This window comes from Serinus canaria, chromosome 1 (assembly GCF_022539315.1).
Source record: "Serinus canaria isolate serCan28SL12 chromosome 1, serCan2020, whole genome shotgun sequence".
In the NCBI taxonomy this organism is placed as follows: domain Eukaryota; kingdom Metazoa; phylum Chordata; class Aves; order Passeriformes; family Fringillidae; genus Serinus; species Serinus canaria.
The window spans coordinates 113,878,568-113,894,398 of NC_066313.1; the positions used below are offsets into that span (position 1 = coordinate 113,878,568).

General features: G+C 52.2%; 2 protein-coding genes across 44 annotated transcripts in view; one reads left to right on the forward strand and one right to left on the reverse strand.

Annotated features, from left to right (window-relative positions):
* Positions 1 to 1,881: 1,881 nt before the first annotated feature.
* GART (phosphoribosylglycinamide formyltransferase, phosphoribosylglycinamide synthetase, phosphoribosylaminoimidazole synthetase) overlaps positions 1,882 to 15,831 on the reverse strand; it is a 38,407-nt gene continuing 24,457 nt past the window's right edge. For all 6 annotated transcript variants that reach the window (XM_050971103.1, XM_018924828.3, XM_050971007.1 and 3 more), the window contains 10 exons: positions 15,123 to 15,232; positions 14,290 to 14,488; positions 13,034 to 13,282; positions 12,606 to 12,758; positions 11,294 to 11,497; positions 10,920 to 11,051; positions 10,228 to 10,358; positions 8,303 to 8,444; positions 5,718 to 5,833; positions 1,882 to 3,237 (listed from right to left, as the gene is read on the reverse strand). In XM_050971103.1, coding sequence (XP_050827060.1) covers positions 3,055 to 3,237; positions 5,718 to 5,833; positions 8,303 to 8,444; positions 10,228 to 10,358; positions 10,920 to 11,051; positions 11,294 to 11,497; positions 12,606 to 12,758; positions 13,034 to 13,282; positions 14,290 to 14,488; positions 15,123 to 15,232 — 1,619 coding nt within the window. In that variant the 3' untranslated portion in view covers positions 1,882 to 3,054. The remainder of the gene's footprint in view (positions 3,238 to 5,717; positions 5,834 to 8,302; positions 8,445 to 10,227; positions 10,359 to 10,919; positions 11,052 to 11,293; positions 11,498 to 12,605; positions 12,759 to 13,033; positions 13,283 to 14,289; positions 14,489 to 15,122; positions 15,233 to 15,831) is intronic.
* Positions 3,244 to 5,796, forward strand: LOC127059637 (spidroin-1-like). 38 transcript variants are annotated; one of them, XR_007777792.1, is made up of 7 exons: positions 3,244 to 4,418; positions 4,501 to 4,578; positions 4,618 to 4,696; positions 4,738 to 4,857; positions 5,026 to 5,064; positions 5,227 to 5,346; positions 5,388 to 5,796. XR_007777792.1 is itself a non-coding variant. In XM_050974890.1 (6 exons), exons 1-6 carry the CDS (start codon positions 4,302 to 4,304, stop codon positions 5,679 to 5,681), a joined length of 1,014 nt encoding a protein of 337 aa, XP_050830847.1. In that variant the 5' UTR covers positions 3,244 to 4,301; the 3' UTR covers positions 5,682 to 5,796. The 38 variants fall into 38 exon arrangements, 17 of the variants coding, with proteins under 17 accessions (XP_050830847.1, XP_050831151.1, XP_050831317.1 ...); XR_007777825.1 differs by lacking the exons at positions 4,738 to 4,857; positions 5,026 to 5,064 and adding exons at positions 4,898 to 4,938; positions 4,987 to 5,025; XR_007777813.1 differs by lacking the exon at positions 5,026 to 5,064 and having other exon boundaries at positions 4,738 to 4,938.

A 15,831-nucleotide genomic window follows, 5' to 3' on the forward strand; every position in this document is an offset into this window, starting at 1 on the left:
GGGGCTCTCGGGAGGTCCCCGAGGGGCTCTGGGCCGGTCCCTGAGGGGCTCTGGGGAGGGCCCTGAGGGGCTCTGGGGCCGGTCCCTGAGGGGCTCTGGGGCCGGTCCCTGAGGGGCTCTGAGCCAGTCCCTGAGGGGCTCTGGGGAGGGCCCTGAGGGGCTCTGGGGCCGGTCCTTGAGGGACTCTGGGCCGGTCCTTGAGGGGCTCTCGGGAGGTCCCTGAGGGGCTCTGGGGCCGGTCCCTGAGGGGCTCTGGGGCCGGTCCTTGAGGGGCTCTGGGGCCGGTCCCTGAGGGGCTCTGGGCCGGTCCCCGAGGGGCTCTGGGGCCGGTCCCTGAGGGGCTCTGGGGCCGGTCCCCGAGGGGCTCTGGGCCGGTCCTTGAGGGGCTCTGGGGCCGGTCCTTGAGGGGCTCTGGGCAGGTCCTTGAGGGGCTCTGGGGCCGGTCCCTGAGGGGCTCTGGGGCCGGTCCTTGAGGGGCTCTGGGGCCGGTCCCTGAGGGGCTCTGGGCCGGTCCTTGAGGGGCTCTGGGGCCGGTCCCTGAGGGGCTCTGGGCAGGTCCTTGAGGGGCTCTGGGCCGGTCCTTGAGGGGCTCTGGGCCGGTCCTTGAGGGGCTCTGGGGCCGGTCCCTGAGGGGCTCTGGGGCCGGTCCTTGAGGGGCTCTGGGGCCGGTCCCTGAGGGACTCTGGGCCGGTCCTTGAGGGGCTCTGGACAGGTCCTTCAGGGACTCTGGGCCAGTCCTTGAGGGACTCTGGGCAGGTCCTTGAGGGGTTCGGGCTCTGCTCATTTTCCCTCCTCTTCCCTTCTCCTCCATGTGCTTCTCTTTGATGTCTCAGTATCTCAAGTTTCCCTTCCCAGTCTTTTCCCTGAGATCAGCTTTCATTACACCCCCTTGGAAAATCCATGGTGGGAGCTAGGCTGGCTTTTCAGGTTTGGAATTCATTGTTTTTCAACATGTAAAGGAGAAAATGTGTTACATGGATGGCTTAAGCTGTAAAACTGATCTGGTGTTTCCAAGGGGAGTTCGTCCTTCCAAGGGATCCATTTCTGTGGCAGAGCAGCAGGAGCTTCCCAGAGTAACCCCAAACAGGACCTGCTGCTGCAAGAGTGGGACAACAAAGTCATGGAGCTGCTGGAGCGAGCCCAGAGGAGCCACAGAGCTGCTCCAGGGCTGCAGCCCCTCTGGAGCCAGGCTGGGAGAGCTGGCGGTGCTCACCTGGAAAGGAGAAGCTCCAGGGAGAGCTCAGAGTCCCTGGCAGGGCCTGAAGGGGCTCCAGGAGAGCTGCAGAGGGACTGGGGACAAGGATGGAGGGACAGGAGCCAGGGAATGGCTCCCAGTGCCAGAGGGCAGAGGGTGGGATCTTGGCAATGAGGAATTGTTCCCTGGCAGGGTGGGCAGGCCCTGGCCCAGGGTGCCCAGAGCAGCTGGGGCTGCCCCTGGATTCCTGGCAGTGCCCAAGGCCAGGCTGGACACTGGGGCTGGAGCAGCCTGGGACAGTGGGAGGTGTCCCTGCCATGGCAGGGGTGGCACTGGGTGGGCTCTGAGGTCCTCCCCAACTCAAACCTTGTGTGACTCTGAAATCCCATTTCACATCAGGTTCACACAGCAAAATATCAGAATCTGGATCAAGGTTCCTGTGATGGAGATGGAAATTGGATTTGGGACAGATCTCTCTGCTGGCCTCTCTGGCAGGAATCCAGCTGCTCTGATCAATACTGGGATATTGATTCCCTGCACAGGCAGTGATTTCACCCCTCCAGCTCTTCATTTCCTCTGCCTTCCCTGGCTGGAGTTGTGACCTCCCCACTGACCCACAGCCCCCACACCATGTACAGCCCCTTCCCTCCTCCCCCCTACAGCCCTGGGAATCAATTCCAAGGAAATACTTGTAGATAGAAACTTTTATTTTAATTTATTAGGCTTTATTTCAAATCCCAAAGGAGAATATGCCAACATGGGAGTACAGTCAGGACATCAGAGCCCAGAATAAAATCAGCTTTCTCTGTGTTAAAGGGGAGCTCCAAACCACCTCATCTGCTTTGTGTGTGGGAAACCTGATCCTTTCAGTAAGAACATTAAAATGGTTTCATAACTATATGAAAATATTAAAAGAAAATCACAAGTGTTGAGCTGCACAAAAACCCCACTTGTTTTCCAAATGTTCGTAATTCCTGGGTGTCCCTCAGTGTTATTCCAGGTGAAAACACTGGTTCAAGAATAAAGGCACTTGAGAATTCCTGAGGAACGTTTCACAAGCCAAGGACATGTTTTGTGTGTGGTCTTTCTTCTCATATAAAAAAATAAACCTCTGAATCTGAGGGGACTCTGTGGGAATTTCACATGGGAATGCTGAGGAAAAAAGGGGCAGGAGACACTGAATGCTGCAGGCATCTGATGGACAGCAGGGTCAGGGAATTGGAAATGACAGAATGTGTCAAGGGTCTGGGCTGGGTGAGATCCACCACCATCACACCAGGAAGCAAACAGAGAAAAATCCAGTAACTGGTGTTTGGGGAGGCCAGTTTTTCCTGCTTTGATGAGGTTCCAGAGTGGAGGTTTCTGCCTTCATCTGTCTCTTCCATTGCAGTTTCCCTGAGCAGCACTCCCCAACACAAGGAGGGTCCCTGTTAGGGAACAGCCCTGATGACTGGCAAACAGCTGGACATTCACAGCTGGATATTCACCATATTCCCCACCTGGCAAAAGCGGAAGTTAATCCCTCTGCTGGAGACAGGCCATGTGAAAAAGGCTTGTACACTTCCCAGCTGCCAGACCATTGCTTGTGATTGTGCATGGAAGGGTCTCCAGTGCTGTCTCCAGTCCACCCCAGGGCTGCTCAGACCCCCCTGGCTGCCCTGGGGTTGTCAGGAAAGCGACTGAGAGAACCAAAAAGTTGGCCAAGGAAGCGATTAAAATTAGGAAGCACTTACAGGAGCCATTGCTGCACCCTCTGAGAACGGCCCCGAAATTCCCACTGGTGGCTTGGGATTTGAACCTTGAACCGTGTGAGGCAGGTGAGGGGCAGAGCCCGTGGCAGGCCCTGCTGGAGCCCAGCTCTATTTCCAGTAGATCTTGCCCGCCTCGCCCACGCGCACGGCGCCGCTGGCCACCAGCTGCAGCGCGGCGGGGAAGGCGCGGTGCTCGGCCTCCTTCACCCGCTCGGCCAGCGTGGCCTCCGTGTCCCCCAGCTTCACCGGCACCGCCTCCTGGAAGATGATGGCCCCAGCATCCACCTCCTCCTGCAACAGCGACGGCCAGGTCAGGGCTGGCACCGGAGGGGAGGCCGGGGATGCCTCGGGGATCTGGCAGGAACTGGGATTTGGGCTGGTGGGATGGGGGGAGCAGGTGCTGGGGCTGGCTGTGGTCTGGGAAGGGTTCAGAGAAGAGCAGGAGGGAGGCAGAACAGCAGGGAGCAACAATTCTATCCCAGAAAAGCCCATAAGCCAGGGACAGGAGCGGCTGGTGGGGAGGACATTCAGTCAGAGGGGAATGAGCCAAGGGCTGCACGGAGCCAGGACAGGGACCCAGCAGATCTTCCCTGGAACACTGCTGGGGCAGATCCCTGCTGGGCAGGGGTTGTTCCTCAGCAACTGCCACATAAGAAACCCCAAGGCATGGCATAGAGAGAATAATACAGTTTCCCCCTCTATTGGGAAAAGTGATTCCACTCTCTTTCTCCAAGGGAAAGCAAAAATCCTGTGACAGATTCCAGCAGAGGGAGAGGGGAGCCAGAGGAGAGACCTTTGAACCCTGGGAAGTGACCAAAAGGAAACCAATGATTGCTGGCCTGAAAAAAAACATGGCTCTGAAGCTGAGACATCTCTGCTCTTTCTTTACTTAGGATCTGACCAGCATAAATTGTCAAGTTTTTCCTCTGTTCCCATGAACATCAGATAATTTCTTAACAAATCCTGTGCCATTTCCAGTGAGGTTTTTGTTTGTTTGTTTGTTTCTATTCTTTTCCTTTTCTTGAAAGCAAGAAACAAGGCAGGTTTAGGATAAAACCCAGGAAGTTTGGGCCATGTTTAACAAAGCCTTTGGCTTAGCCAAGGCCTTACTTAACTTTTCCCCACTCCAATGGGTGGAAGGCAGCAGTGGGATGCTTAGGGAAGAAGTCCCCTTAGGAAAAGCTTAAACTCCTGGACAAATTATCCATTTCCATTCCCTCTCCAGAGCCAGCAAACTACAGCACTGTACGGTCACAATAAAATCTCCACCTCCACTGGATACAAAGTTCTGAACACAGAGGGCAGGCAATCAAAAACAAGGGTTTAGGGTGCTCCCAGCAGGCTCTGAGGTGAGAATGTTCAAAAGGGGAGGATTGCAGAGGGGCAGGGAGGTGCAGATGTTCAAAAGGGGAGGATGCAGAGGGGCAGGATGTGCAGATGTTCAAAGGCAAGGATTGCAGAGAGCCAGGGAGGTGCAGATGTTGAAAGGGGAGGATTGCAGAGAGCCAGGGAGGTGCAGATGTTCAAAAGGGGAGGATGCAGAGGGGCAGGGAGGTGCAGATGTTCAAAGGGGAGGATGCAGAGGGGCAGGAGGTGCAGATGTTCAAAGGGGAGGATGCAGAGGGGCAGGAGGTGCAGATGTTGAAAGGGGAGGATGCAGAGGGGCAGGAGGTGCAGATGTTCAAAGGGGAGGATGCAGAGGGGCAGGGAGGTGCAGATGTTCAAAGGGGAGGATGCAGAGGGGCAGGAGGTGCAGATGTTCGAAGGGAAGGATTGCAGAGAGCCAGGGAGGTGCAGATGTTGAAAGGGGAGGATGCAGAGGGGCAGGGAGGTGCAGATGTTCAAAGGGAAGGATGCAGAGGGGCAGGAGGTGCAGATGTTCGAAGGGAAGGATTGCAGAGAGCCAGGGAGGTGCAGATGTTGAAAGGGGAGGATGCAGAGGGGCAGGGAGGTGCAGATGTTCAAAGGGAAGGATTGCAGAGAGCCAGGGAGGTGCAGATGTTCAAAGGGGAGGATGCAGAGGGGCAGGAGGGGCAGGAGGGGCAGATGTTCAAAGGGAAGGATGCAGAGGGGCAGGAGGTGCAGATGTTCAAAGGGGAGGATGCAGAGGGGCAGGAGGTGCAGATGTTCAAAAGGGAAGGATGCAGAGGGGCAGGAGGTGCAGATGTTCAAAAGGGGAGGATGCAGAGGGGCAGGATGTGCAGATGTTCAAAGGCAAGGATTGCAGAGAGCCAGGGAGGTGCAGATGTTCAAAGGGGAGGATTGCAGAGAGCCAGGGAGGTGCAGATGTTCAAAGGGAAGGATTGCAGAGAGCCAGGGAGGTGCAGATGTTCAAAGGGGAGGATGCAGAGGGGCAGGAGGTGCAGATGTTCAAAAGGGGAGGATGCAGAGGGGCAGGATGTGCAGATGTTCAAAAGGGGAGGATGCAGAGGGGCAGGGAGGTGCAGATGTTCAAAGGGAAGGATTGCAGAGAGCCAGGGAGGTGCAGATGTTCAAAGGGGAGGATGCAGAGGGGCAGGAGGTGCAGATGTTCAAAAGGGGAGGATGCAGAGGGGCAGGGAGGTGCAGATGTTGAAAGGGGAGGATGCAGAGAGCCAGGGAGGTGCAGATGTTCAAAGGGGAGGATGCAGAGGGGCAGGGAGGTGCAGATGTTCAAAGGGGAGGATGCAGAGGGGCAGGAGGTGCAGATGTTCAAAAGGGGAGGATGCAGAGGGGCAGGGAGGTGCAGATGTTGAAAGGGGAGGATGCAGAGGGGCAGGGAGGGTACTCACAGCCACGAAGTGCACGGTGCAGCCTGTGACCCTGACCCCAGCCTGCAGCACCAGCTTGTGCGCGTGCGCTCCCTTGAAGGACGGCAGCAGGGACGGGTGGATGTTCAGGATTTTCCCTGGGAAAGCAGAGCTGAGGTTATTGGCTTTTAGCACTTTTGGGCTGCTCAAAGGGCCATAACCAACAGAGGAACAAAATCATTTGTGAAAAGGATTTTTCACAAGTTTTAAAGATGCCAGCAGCCAGTCAGCCCCAAGTGCTGTGGGGTCTGTGTCTGAATTAGCAGAGTGCAGTTACAATTAATGGCTGAACACATTTGCCCAGGGATTAATAATGACTAATTGGCTGATGTAGCTGTCCCTTCCCTCTGCACTTTGTCCTTCTTTGATCACAAAATCATTTAGACTGGCAAAGCCCTCCCAGCCCAGGCAGTGCCAGCTGTGCCCCATGGCCACCCTGTGCCCAGCCCAGAGCACTCAGTGCCACCTCCAGGGGACACCTGCAGGGATGGGCACTGCAGAGCTCCCTGGGCAGCCCCTGCCAAGGCCTGAGCCCCCTTTCCATGGGCAAATTCCTGCTGCTGGCCAAGCTGAGCCTGCCCTGGCCCAGCCTGAGGCCGTTCCCTCTGCTCCTGTCCCTGTGCCCTGGGAGCAGAGCCCGACCCCCCCGGCTGTCCCCTCCTGGCAGGGACTTGTGCAGAGCCACAAGGGCCCCCCTGCGCCTCTTTTACTCCAGTGTTTTTATTACCATTATTTTATTTAATTCTTTCTGTTATCTCCATTCTACTCTTCTCTCTTCCTGGCAGCAACACAGGGACCCCCTGCCCATGGAGATCTGGGCAAGTTACAGGAGGCAAATGTCCCATCTGATGTCCAACATGTCTCAGATACACTTTATATCTAAATAAAACCCTTTTTAAGTATCAGCATCTCCCTCCCTGCAGCTTGAGCCCAAAAAGTTTTAGAGACAGTGGGCTGGAAGCACCACCCTGCTCCTCTGCCTCCATTTCCCATGAGAATGGGATGTGGGTTCCTGCTTGCCTGGGTTTGTTTGGTTCTGTTTTCACCTGTGCTTTGTTAACATTCACAATTAACACTTTAACCTGTCCTTTGTTAACAGCCATAATTCACACTTCAGGGCTGTTAAGCAAGAAAGAGTTTTATTACTCCCACTCAGTGTCCTTGTGACTGTGAGAGAAAGAAAAAGGAGCAGCAGCAGGAATTGATCCTTCTTGGATAATTCTGGGGGGAGTCAGTGGCCAGGCATGGCCAGGACAGGGTCCTGCAGCTGGTCCAGCTCCCTGAGCTGAGCTCAATGTCTGTGCTCACATCTCGTGGTCCCAGCTCAGGTTTTCAAGCTCAGTCCAGTCCTGGACATTTAACAAATGAGTTTAACTCTTCTGTCTGGAAAAAGTCTTTCCTTTTCTCTCACACCAGTCATGCAGGTAAAGCAAATCCTGCACTGTGCAGGACAAGGATCAGTGCTCTGTCCCTGAATCAGAAGGTACTAAAATCCTTTATTTGTACAAGATTCTGAACTAGAGGAAGTTCTGTTCTGTCCTCTACAGAGGCTGTCTGCTCCAAACACATCCCTTGGAGTCAGAGATTCTGTTTCCTCCTGACAGCTGCCTACAGCAAGGCAATTCCATCTCTGGGCCCTGAGTGGAGACAAGCAGAACCAATTCACCTGACTGGCTTCACCTGACAGCTTCAAAACCACAGCAAGGCCTCTCAGGAGTGCCTGCTTTGCTCTACTGATTTTAAAGAGAGGTTTGAAACTACTGTTCAGGTGTGAAATGTTCCTGGCACACCCAGGGGAAAGCAAAAGTCACCAAGGAGCAGTGAAAGCTGCAAGGCAGAGGCCGGTCAGGCTGTGCCTGTTTTGGGTAGCTTTAGGTAACCCTGGCCCCAAAGCAGAGCAAGCAGCAGCTGCTCTGTGTGCTCAGGACTCCCTGGGAAACACAGGAGGAGAGAAAAGGAACAGCTGGGGAGGGAGGGCAGCCCAGAAGGTGTCACCAGCCTCTCAAAGAGCTGGAAAACTAAAAAATGAGCAGAGTGGAGACACTGTGAACATTCTGAGCAAGCAGAGCCTGGATCTGCCTGTGGAACACCCCACCCAGACACTCAGGCAGCTCCTGGCACTGGCCAGGGCTTGTTACCCAAAACTGCAAAATGCTGCCCAGCTTGGTGGTTTTACAAGGACCCAGAGCAGTTCCTCTGTCAGGGGAAGGAATCCTCAGTGGCTGGGTGCTTACCTCTGGCCTGCAGCTCCTGTGTGCAGAGGCACAAAGCCTTCACAGCCTTTTAAAAGATATTTTCTAAGAAATCAAAGGCTACCAGACCTGTGCTTGTCCTTGGCTTCCTTCAGCCTCTGCACAGGTACACTGCCTTTCCCTCTCATCCTTTTCCTTGCAAGATGGGAAGAGTCGGTGGAATAACCCCAGCATGATTTCACAGAACCCCAGGATGGGCAGGGTTGGAAGGAGACCTTGAAGATCACCGTGTTTAATCTGGTGCCCTCTCTCTTTTTCCTGGTGACAACCTCTGAAATGCCTTGGTGCACATGCACAGCCCCCAGCTGTGCTCACCTTCCCATTTCTTGACAAAAGGACCCGAGAGGATGCGCATGAAGCCGGCCAGGCAGATCAGCTCCACCGAGAACTCCTCCAGGACTTTGTCCACGGCGCTGTCGAACTCCGTGCGGCTCTGGTACCTCGTGTGCTCCACCACCTGGGGCAGCCCAAAACACAGAACAGGGATGTGCTGGCAGCTCCAGCAGGAGGAACAGCTCCTCAGTGCCCAGCTGACAGACAGAGTGGAGCCCCTGCTCCTCCCCACAGAGAGGGAGCAGTGGAACAAACAAGTTTGGCTTCATAAGGCCACGGCTCTCAAGCCCATGGATCACCCTACATGGATCTCTAGGGTGACCCATGGAACACCCTACAAATGCAGGGCTTTAAGCCATCCTCAAGTCTTCCATAGATTTTCACCCACTTCGAGGCCTCTGGCAGTCATAAGCAGTTGAATCTTGGCAAAAACTGTACCAGCAAAGCTTGGAAAAAGGGCTGCTCACAAACTCCTAAACCAGCCCCTACTCCATAATCATGGAATCCCAGAATCCCAGACTGGTTTGGGTGGGAAGGGACCTCAAATCCCACCCAGTGCCACCCCTGCCATGGCAGGGACACCTCCCACTGTGCCAGGCTGCTCCCAGCCCCAGTGTCCAGCCTGGCCTTGGGCACTGCCAGGGATCCAGGGGCAGCCCCAGCTGCTCTGGGAATTCCATCACAGCCCCTGCCCACCCTGCCAGGGAACAATTCCTCATTGCCAAGATCCCACCCAGCCCTGCCCTCTGGCACTGGGAGCCATTCCCTGGCTCCTGTCCCTCCATCCTTGTCCCCAGTCCCTCTGCAGCTCTCCTGGAGCCCCTTCAGGCCCTGGCAGGGCTCTGAGCTCTCCCTTCTCCAGGTGAGCACCCTCAGCTCTCCCAGCCTGAGCTGTGTGTTTTCCACCCAGGATATATCCCCTGATTTAAGCATTACCTAACTTAGAGCACCCAGTCTTCAACAGAAGCACCTGTTAATGGCCACCAGAGTCACAGGGGTGGTTTGGGAAAAGCCAGGGCTGCTCAGGTGACAGGGACAGCAGGCACTGGGCACAGAGCCCAGCCCAGCCCTGGGCTGAACCAGCCTCTGTCCCTGTGCCTGTCCCACCCCTCCCTCCCCTGCTGAACCCCCAGGGCCATCAGCTCTCCCACACTGTTTTTTTTCCTGATAAAAACCTTGGGGTTGACACTGGATGGGCTTTCAGGTCCTTTCCCAGCCAAGCCAGTCTGTGATTCTCTGCTTGTTCTTCACACCACATTTCCCATGTGCCCTTTGTGTACTCCCAAGGAGGAGCTGGAGCACCAGCACAGATCCCAGCACCAATAAAGGAGCAAAACTCTGGGCCCCAATTTCTCTGGGTCTGTATTCAGCAGTGAACAGTGACTGTAAAAGGTTTCTAAGTGACAACAGGATCATTTCAGGTCTGCAACACAAAGGCAAGGCACACAAAATCCATGGAAGCTCAGGGAGCACTGGAAATGATTCCTGGAGAGCCTGAGGCAATACCCAGGGAGTCAGAGGAAGGCCCCACTGAGTGTGACCTCTCTATTCCATTCAAATGAACCACCAGGTCATTTTAAAATTAAATTCACATAAAACAGATTGGTACTTCAGTGTCAATGCCCTAAAGTCAAGCAATTGACAAAGCTTAAGCTGTAACTGAAAGTTTTATGCTGGTTTAATGCATAAACCCAAATCCTGCCCCCAAAGTATCAGGATTGCTGGCAGAGAAGGAGAAAAGGAAGGATTTTGCTGTCAGGCACTTTGCCCCTAGGCACAAGTTCACAACAGACCAAAAAGAAAAGCCAAGGCTCCCTACCAGCCCCTGTGTTAGCCCATAAAACTCACCAGCACCTTCCTGCTGGAGTCCCAGCCAGTGGTGGCTGATTACAAAAGGAAATGCTCACCCTTGTAGGAATCCCAGCTCTCTCAGCTTTCCTCAGCCCCTCCACACCAGGTTTGTTGGAGATAACCAGAACTATCTGTGCATAGCTGGTGTCTTTCTTTGTGCTGTTGATGAGGGCTTCCAGGTTTGTGCCTGGGAGAGAGAGAATAGCTCATGGACACTGAGAATAAATAGAGGGAACAGCTGGAAGAAGTTTTAAATAAGCAGCCCTGTGGGGGAGACCAAACCAAACAGCTCTGATGAAACATTAATCCTTTTTTAATTGATTTGCTGGGAGCTGATTCAGACAGCTGAAGGCCTTTCCTGGCAGCTGCACTTGGAAACTGCAATTTATAGCACTGGATTGGTGGCCTCAGTGATTGGGAATACTGGAAACAGAATAGTTGGAGTGCCTACATGGCAAGAAGAAATTCTGATCTATCTGTGAAATGATGCTGCTGTTCCGACAGGGACCAGAGTGGGAGCCTGAGTCTGGACACGTGCAGAGGTTTGGAGATAAGCTGAACACAGGTGCAATTCTCAGTTTGCAGCAGAAGTTAAAAGAGGTTTGTGACTGACATCAATCCAAGCACATCTCTCCTGCCTGCTAGAAGCCTACCAGAGTGCCCATGGAGGACTGCAGGGATTTTAAATCCAAGCTGAAGTTCCCTTCTCCACAGTCTGGATTCCAGGGTAGCAAAGTGCAGAACTCACCTGTTCCAGAGATGAGGACAGCAACCTTCATTTTGCCTGTCTGGATCTTGCCCTGGATGTGGCTCTGCACACACAGGGACCTGTTTGCTTGCAGGGCCCGATGGAGATTGAGGACTTTAACGCTGTCAGAGCCTGAGCAGGTACAAGGAAAAACCCAAAACCCATCAAACCAAGTATCAGTAAAGGGAGAAACAGAGAGAGGAGAAAAGCACCCATGGAAAGATTAATGAACTGTCAGTTCAATACCCCCACAAAAAAGTCAGGGAGGTGCCAGTGAAGAGGTTTTCACCTCATGAAGACTCAGAAACAAGAGAATTCCCCTCTGCTCTTTCTTTCTGCTGATTTCCCCCCAAGGAAGATCAAGCTGCAAGAACCTTTTTGTAGGGGCACCACTTTGCCGATGAGCCAGGCGGTCTCGTGTCCCTGGACGTCCCTGAGGACCTGCTGGGCCATCTCCTTCTGAACCACCAGCACTGCCCCAACCCCACAGTTGAAGGTCCGAGCCATCTCCTCCTCAGAGAGGTTCCCTTCCTTGTGGAGCCAGCAAAAGATTTCAGGGATCTTCCAGGTGAGAGCATCTGAAGAGAATTGGAAATACAGATCAAGAGTGGAAATTGCTACCAATGGACTACAATTGTTGGGGTGTTAAGAGGGAAAATCTGCCACAAAAATCCCCCACTGCCCCAGTTCCAACCAAGTGAGGTTGGAAAAATGCTGTAAATCATCATTTTTGTGCTGATTTACAGCAGCACAAAAATGCTTTTGGACACGGCACTGGAAAGGAATTCCAAGGACGGGAAATTTCTTTCTTGTCATGTTCTCTTTGAAAATGGTTCTCTCCCAGTTTCTACAGATTCATGGAATCACAGAATGGTTTGGGTGGGAAGAGACCTTAAATCCTCATTCCCAAGGTTCCACCCAGCCCTGCCCTCTGGCACTGGGAGCCATTCCCTGGTCCTGTCCCTCCATCCTTGTCCCCAGTCCCTCTGCAGCTCTCCTGGAGCCCCTTCAGGCCCTGGAGCTCTCCCTGGAGCTGCTCCTCTCCTGGCTGGACATTCCCAGCTCTCCCAGCCTGGCTCCAAGCAGAGGTGCATATACACATAAATTATCAGAGGACAAGTGGAAAATGATTTATGTGCAGTTCATGAGTTCAGAACTCACTATTAATTCCTAATTTTATTGTACAACCCCGTGAGCTCTCACACCCTGTGCCAGCCATTTCCCTTTCCATGCCTCACATTCCCCAGCAGTGAAACCCCTTTCCAGCACACCTGAGGGGAGAGTGCTGAGGATTAATGAAGCCAAACAGCAGGAGCTGTCCCTGAGCTCACAACCACCTCTGAATGCTAATTGAAAGCTTCATGAGTATCATTTAATTAGCAATTATTTCATAGGGAATTGCAAATGGTAACAGCTGACTTGGGATTGCTGGTAAGGTTGTTTTCTTTTTGCAAGTGTCCTATGAAATCCAATCCCAAACACCCCCAGGGGAAGGAATTCAATGGGGAGCAGTCTTTCCACTGCAAAGAGTTTTGACTGGCTCTGGTTCAGCAACAAGGAAAAACTCTAACATTTCTAGACAGACAAGTCCAACTCCTACAGCACAGATCCGCTGGTGTGGCCCCAGGTTTCCACAGCAGGGCACATTAAAGTGAGGATTTTTCCACAGCTTTCCTTCTCTCTCACCTAAAACGACACCCAAGGACTTTGGGAGAACTCTGGGGATGTTTTCCAGCAGGCCCCCTCCAGTGATGTGGGCGTAGGCTTTGACGTGGCCCGAGCGCAGCACAGGCAGCAGGGTCTTGCTGTAGAGCTTGGTTGGGGTTAACAGGAGCTCTCCTGCCCAGGGGAAAGGGAAAAAGCAGGGAGAGAAATGGGAATCAATACAAAATGGGGGAAACACAAAGTTCTACCTTTTTAATTTTAGCCCATAATTAATTATTTATCCCCCTCCCTTTGTTTCTTCCCTGCACACGTGACTCACAGGAAAAGAAGAAGATGAAAACACACTAAAGATGGAAAGATTTTTTTTTTTGGTGCCTGAGAAAAGTTTGAAAGGCCCAGCCAAAATAACTGTGCCAGCTGTTGGGAGGAAGCTCAGGAGGAAGCAGTACCCAGAGTCTGATCCCCGGAGACACCGACGCGGGAGGAGAAATCCAGGGAGGACTTCTCCACGATCTTCCTGACGAGGCTGAAGCCGTTGCTGTGGATGCCAGAAGATGCCACCCCAATGACCACGTCCCCCTCAGTGATCCTGTCCAGCTGGGGCAGCATCTGCCCTCTCTCCACAGCCCCCACGGCGAAGCCGGCCAGGTCGTACTCGCCGGGGGGATACATCCCCGGCATCTCGGCCGTTTCTCCTCCTGGGGACCAAAAACACAGCAAAGAGGTGAAAAGGCCTGGCTTTAATCATGGAATCCCAGAATGGTTTGGGTTGGAAGGGATTTTAAAGCTCATCTCATTGCAGCCTGGCAGGGACACCTCCCACTGTGCCAGGCTGCTCCAGCCCCAGTGTCCAGCCTGGCCTTGGGCACTGCCAGGGATCCAGGGGCAGCCCCAGCTGCTCTGGGTAAAATCCTGCCTTTTTCTCTCCTCTTCCCACTTTTCACTCCCTGCCCTGTGCTCCAGCTTCATCTGCTTTTTTCAGTCCTGGGGTTTCAGCTGTATTTAATAAGGGCTGGATCAAGTGGAGGATGGAGAAGTGCTTGGTCACCCAGCACTTAAATCCAGAGTTAATTGTGCAAAACCAGGCAAGAGATGAGCCCTCACCCCCTCACTGTCAGGGGGGTGATGAGTTAAATTTGTTGAGCTGAAGGTTCAGCTCTTGCAGAAAGGCCTGTGGAGTTTGAAAGTCTTGAACTGGAAATAAAAATCTTGACATTTTGGTGGTTTCATCACAAGGTCTCACCTAACACAGACCTTGCTGCAGCATGAATGGGGTGATTATATTTGATAAATGCAGAGAACACCTTAAAACAAACATAAAGCTGACCAACAGTTCATGCAGGAAAAAAGTAAATCAGGGCATAAAGAGTTTCTTGTTTAAAGCTTATAAACAGACCCAAAATGACACCCACTGAGAAAGGACTTGTGTTCCTAACTTCCCTAAAATTTAGAAAAAAGGACAGAACCTTTTCTCAAAATCTAACCTAAATCTGTCTCTAAAACTAATCTAAATTTAACCTAAAATTTTAAAGTACTGTCTCCTTCCACTGTGATTCTGACCAAGTTCCCTGAAAGCAAAGACATGGAACACTTTGCTTTTTTACTCCTCCCAGATTTTTCCACAAGAGTAGGAAACCAGCTACATTCAAACCAACTAAAAGACCTTGCAGAAGATTTTTCAGATCCCCCTGAGAAGTGCTCCTACCCAAAAGAGCACATCCAGCTTTCCTGCAGGCATCAGCAATTCCTGCAATGACACCCTGAGCCACTTCCACGTCGAGTCTGCCACAGGCAAAATAATCCAGGAAGAAGAGGGGTTCAGCTCCCTGGGCTAGGATGTCATTGACACACATGGCCACCAGGTCCTGCCCGATGGTGTCGTGTTTCTGGCACTCCTGAGCAATCTGCAAGACACAGGAGAAGCCTGGGATCAGCTCTGGGTCCCTGGAGCACAGGCAGGGTCTGCAAGGGACTGAAATCAGGAGCAGAGTCTGTGAGCAATGGCCCAGAATCCCTCCAGGTGCTCTTTGAGGAGCAGCTTTGTTTATTATCCTCTCCTAACTCTCTGCAGGAATTATTCCTGTCTCCACTGGCAAACCCAAAAGGCCCTGAGAGGAAACTGTGCTGCAAAAGGGTTTCCTTGCACCCCGACACAACAGCAAACCTGGGATTAAATGTTTCTCCCCACCAATTAGCCTTTTTTGAGGGTGGAGATGCTGCCTTTGTGAAACAAGATTCCTCATTTATTCTTAATATTTAAAACCCAGTTATTTTAGGCATCTTATCAACTTCTGATATTTACTGATGATATTATCATATCAACTTCTGATAGTTGATATCATATCAGTTGATATTATCAGATATCAGCATATCTGGTTACTTACAGGTATTTTATTCTTTTGCCTGAAGAAGGGCAATTTCAATTTCCATCCCTTTTAGAAAGACCAATAGGTATTTTTCCAAGACAACTGCTATTTTCTGACAGAACCTTTTCCCTTCTGTGCTGTTTTTCCTTCTTTGGGTGGATTTCCACCTTACCTTGAGTTTGGTGCCGACGCCGTCGGTTCCAGACACCAGGATGGGATCTCTGTAACCAGCTGCTTTCAGGTCAAAGAGCCCAGCAAACCCTCCAAGCTCTGCATTGCAGCCTGCCAGCCAGGAAAAGGAGACACAGCCCAGCTTTACTCCCAGGGGCTTCTCCAGCCACAAAGGCTCTCCAAGGTTTGGCAACATGACTTTGCTTTGTCACCAGGAAACTTTTCTCTGCCGTTTAGAAGCTCTTCACTGAGGAGCTCCTAATCTGCTTTGGTTGGCTTTGCCTTTTTAATTTATCATTAGCCTAAGCCTAAAAATCCCCAACTTTGTGACTGAGCAGTCAGTAAGTCCTGGAACTGGGAGATTTCCCCCTTGCACTCAGTGTTCCTGTGAAACCCAGGAGGAATTGGGGTAAGATTGTTGTACTGGTGTGAGAATCTCTCTAGTTTTCCCTCTATGTATATCTGAGTTCATTAGAAGGTTCTCAGTTCATTTGAAATAAAAGAGCCACTTCATAAATGCATATTTTAAATCTGTCTGAAGAATTACAAGGATTTGCTAGAGCAAGATATGCCTGAACCCCAAAACTGAGGATGAATCAATGCTGATTCAAACAAGCAAAAGAGGTGAGTTCCACATCTATCTCAGGAATTCTACATCTCATAACCTTTCTAAACATTCATCCCCCAAATGATGGCGTTCACTGTGCAAG

Bases quoted from the DNA above. Each gene is read 5' to 3' on its own strand.
- LOC127059637 (XM_050974739.1), top strand. From the start codon at position 4,302: ATGTTCAAAAGGGGAGGATTGCAGAGGGGCAGGGAGGTGCAGATGTTC. The intron at 4,697-4,737 runs GTGCAGATGTTC...AGAGCCAGGGAG, and splicing joins AGGATGCAGAGGGGCAGGAG to GTGCAGATGTTGAAAGGGGA. The intron at 5,347-5,387 runs GTGCAGATGTTC...AGGGGCAGGGAG, and splicing joins AGGATGCAGAGGGGCAGGAT to GTGCAGATGTTCAAAGGGAA.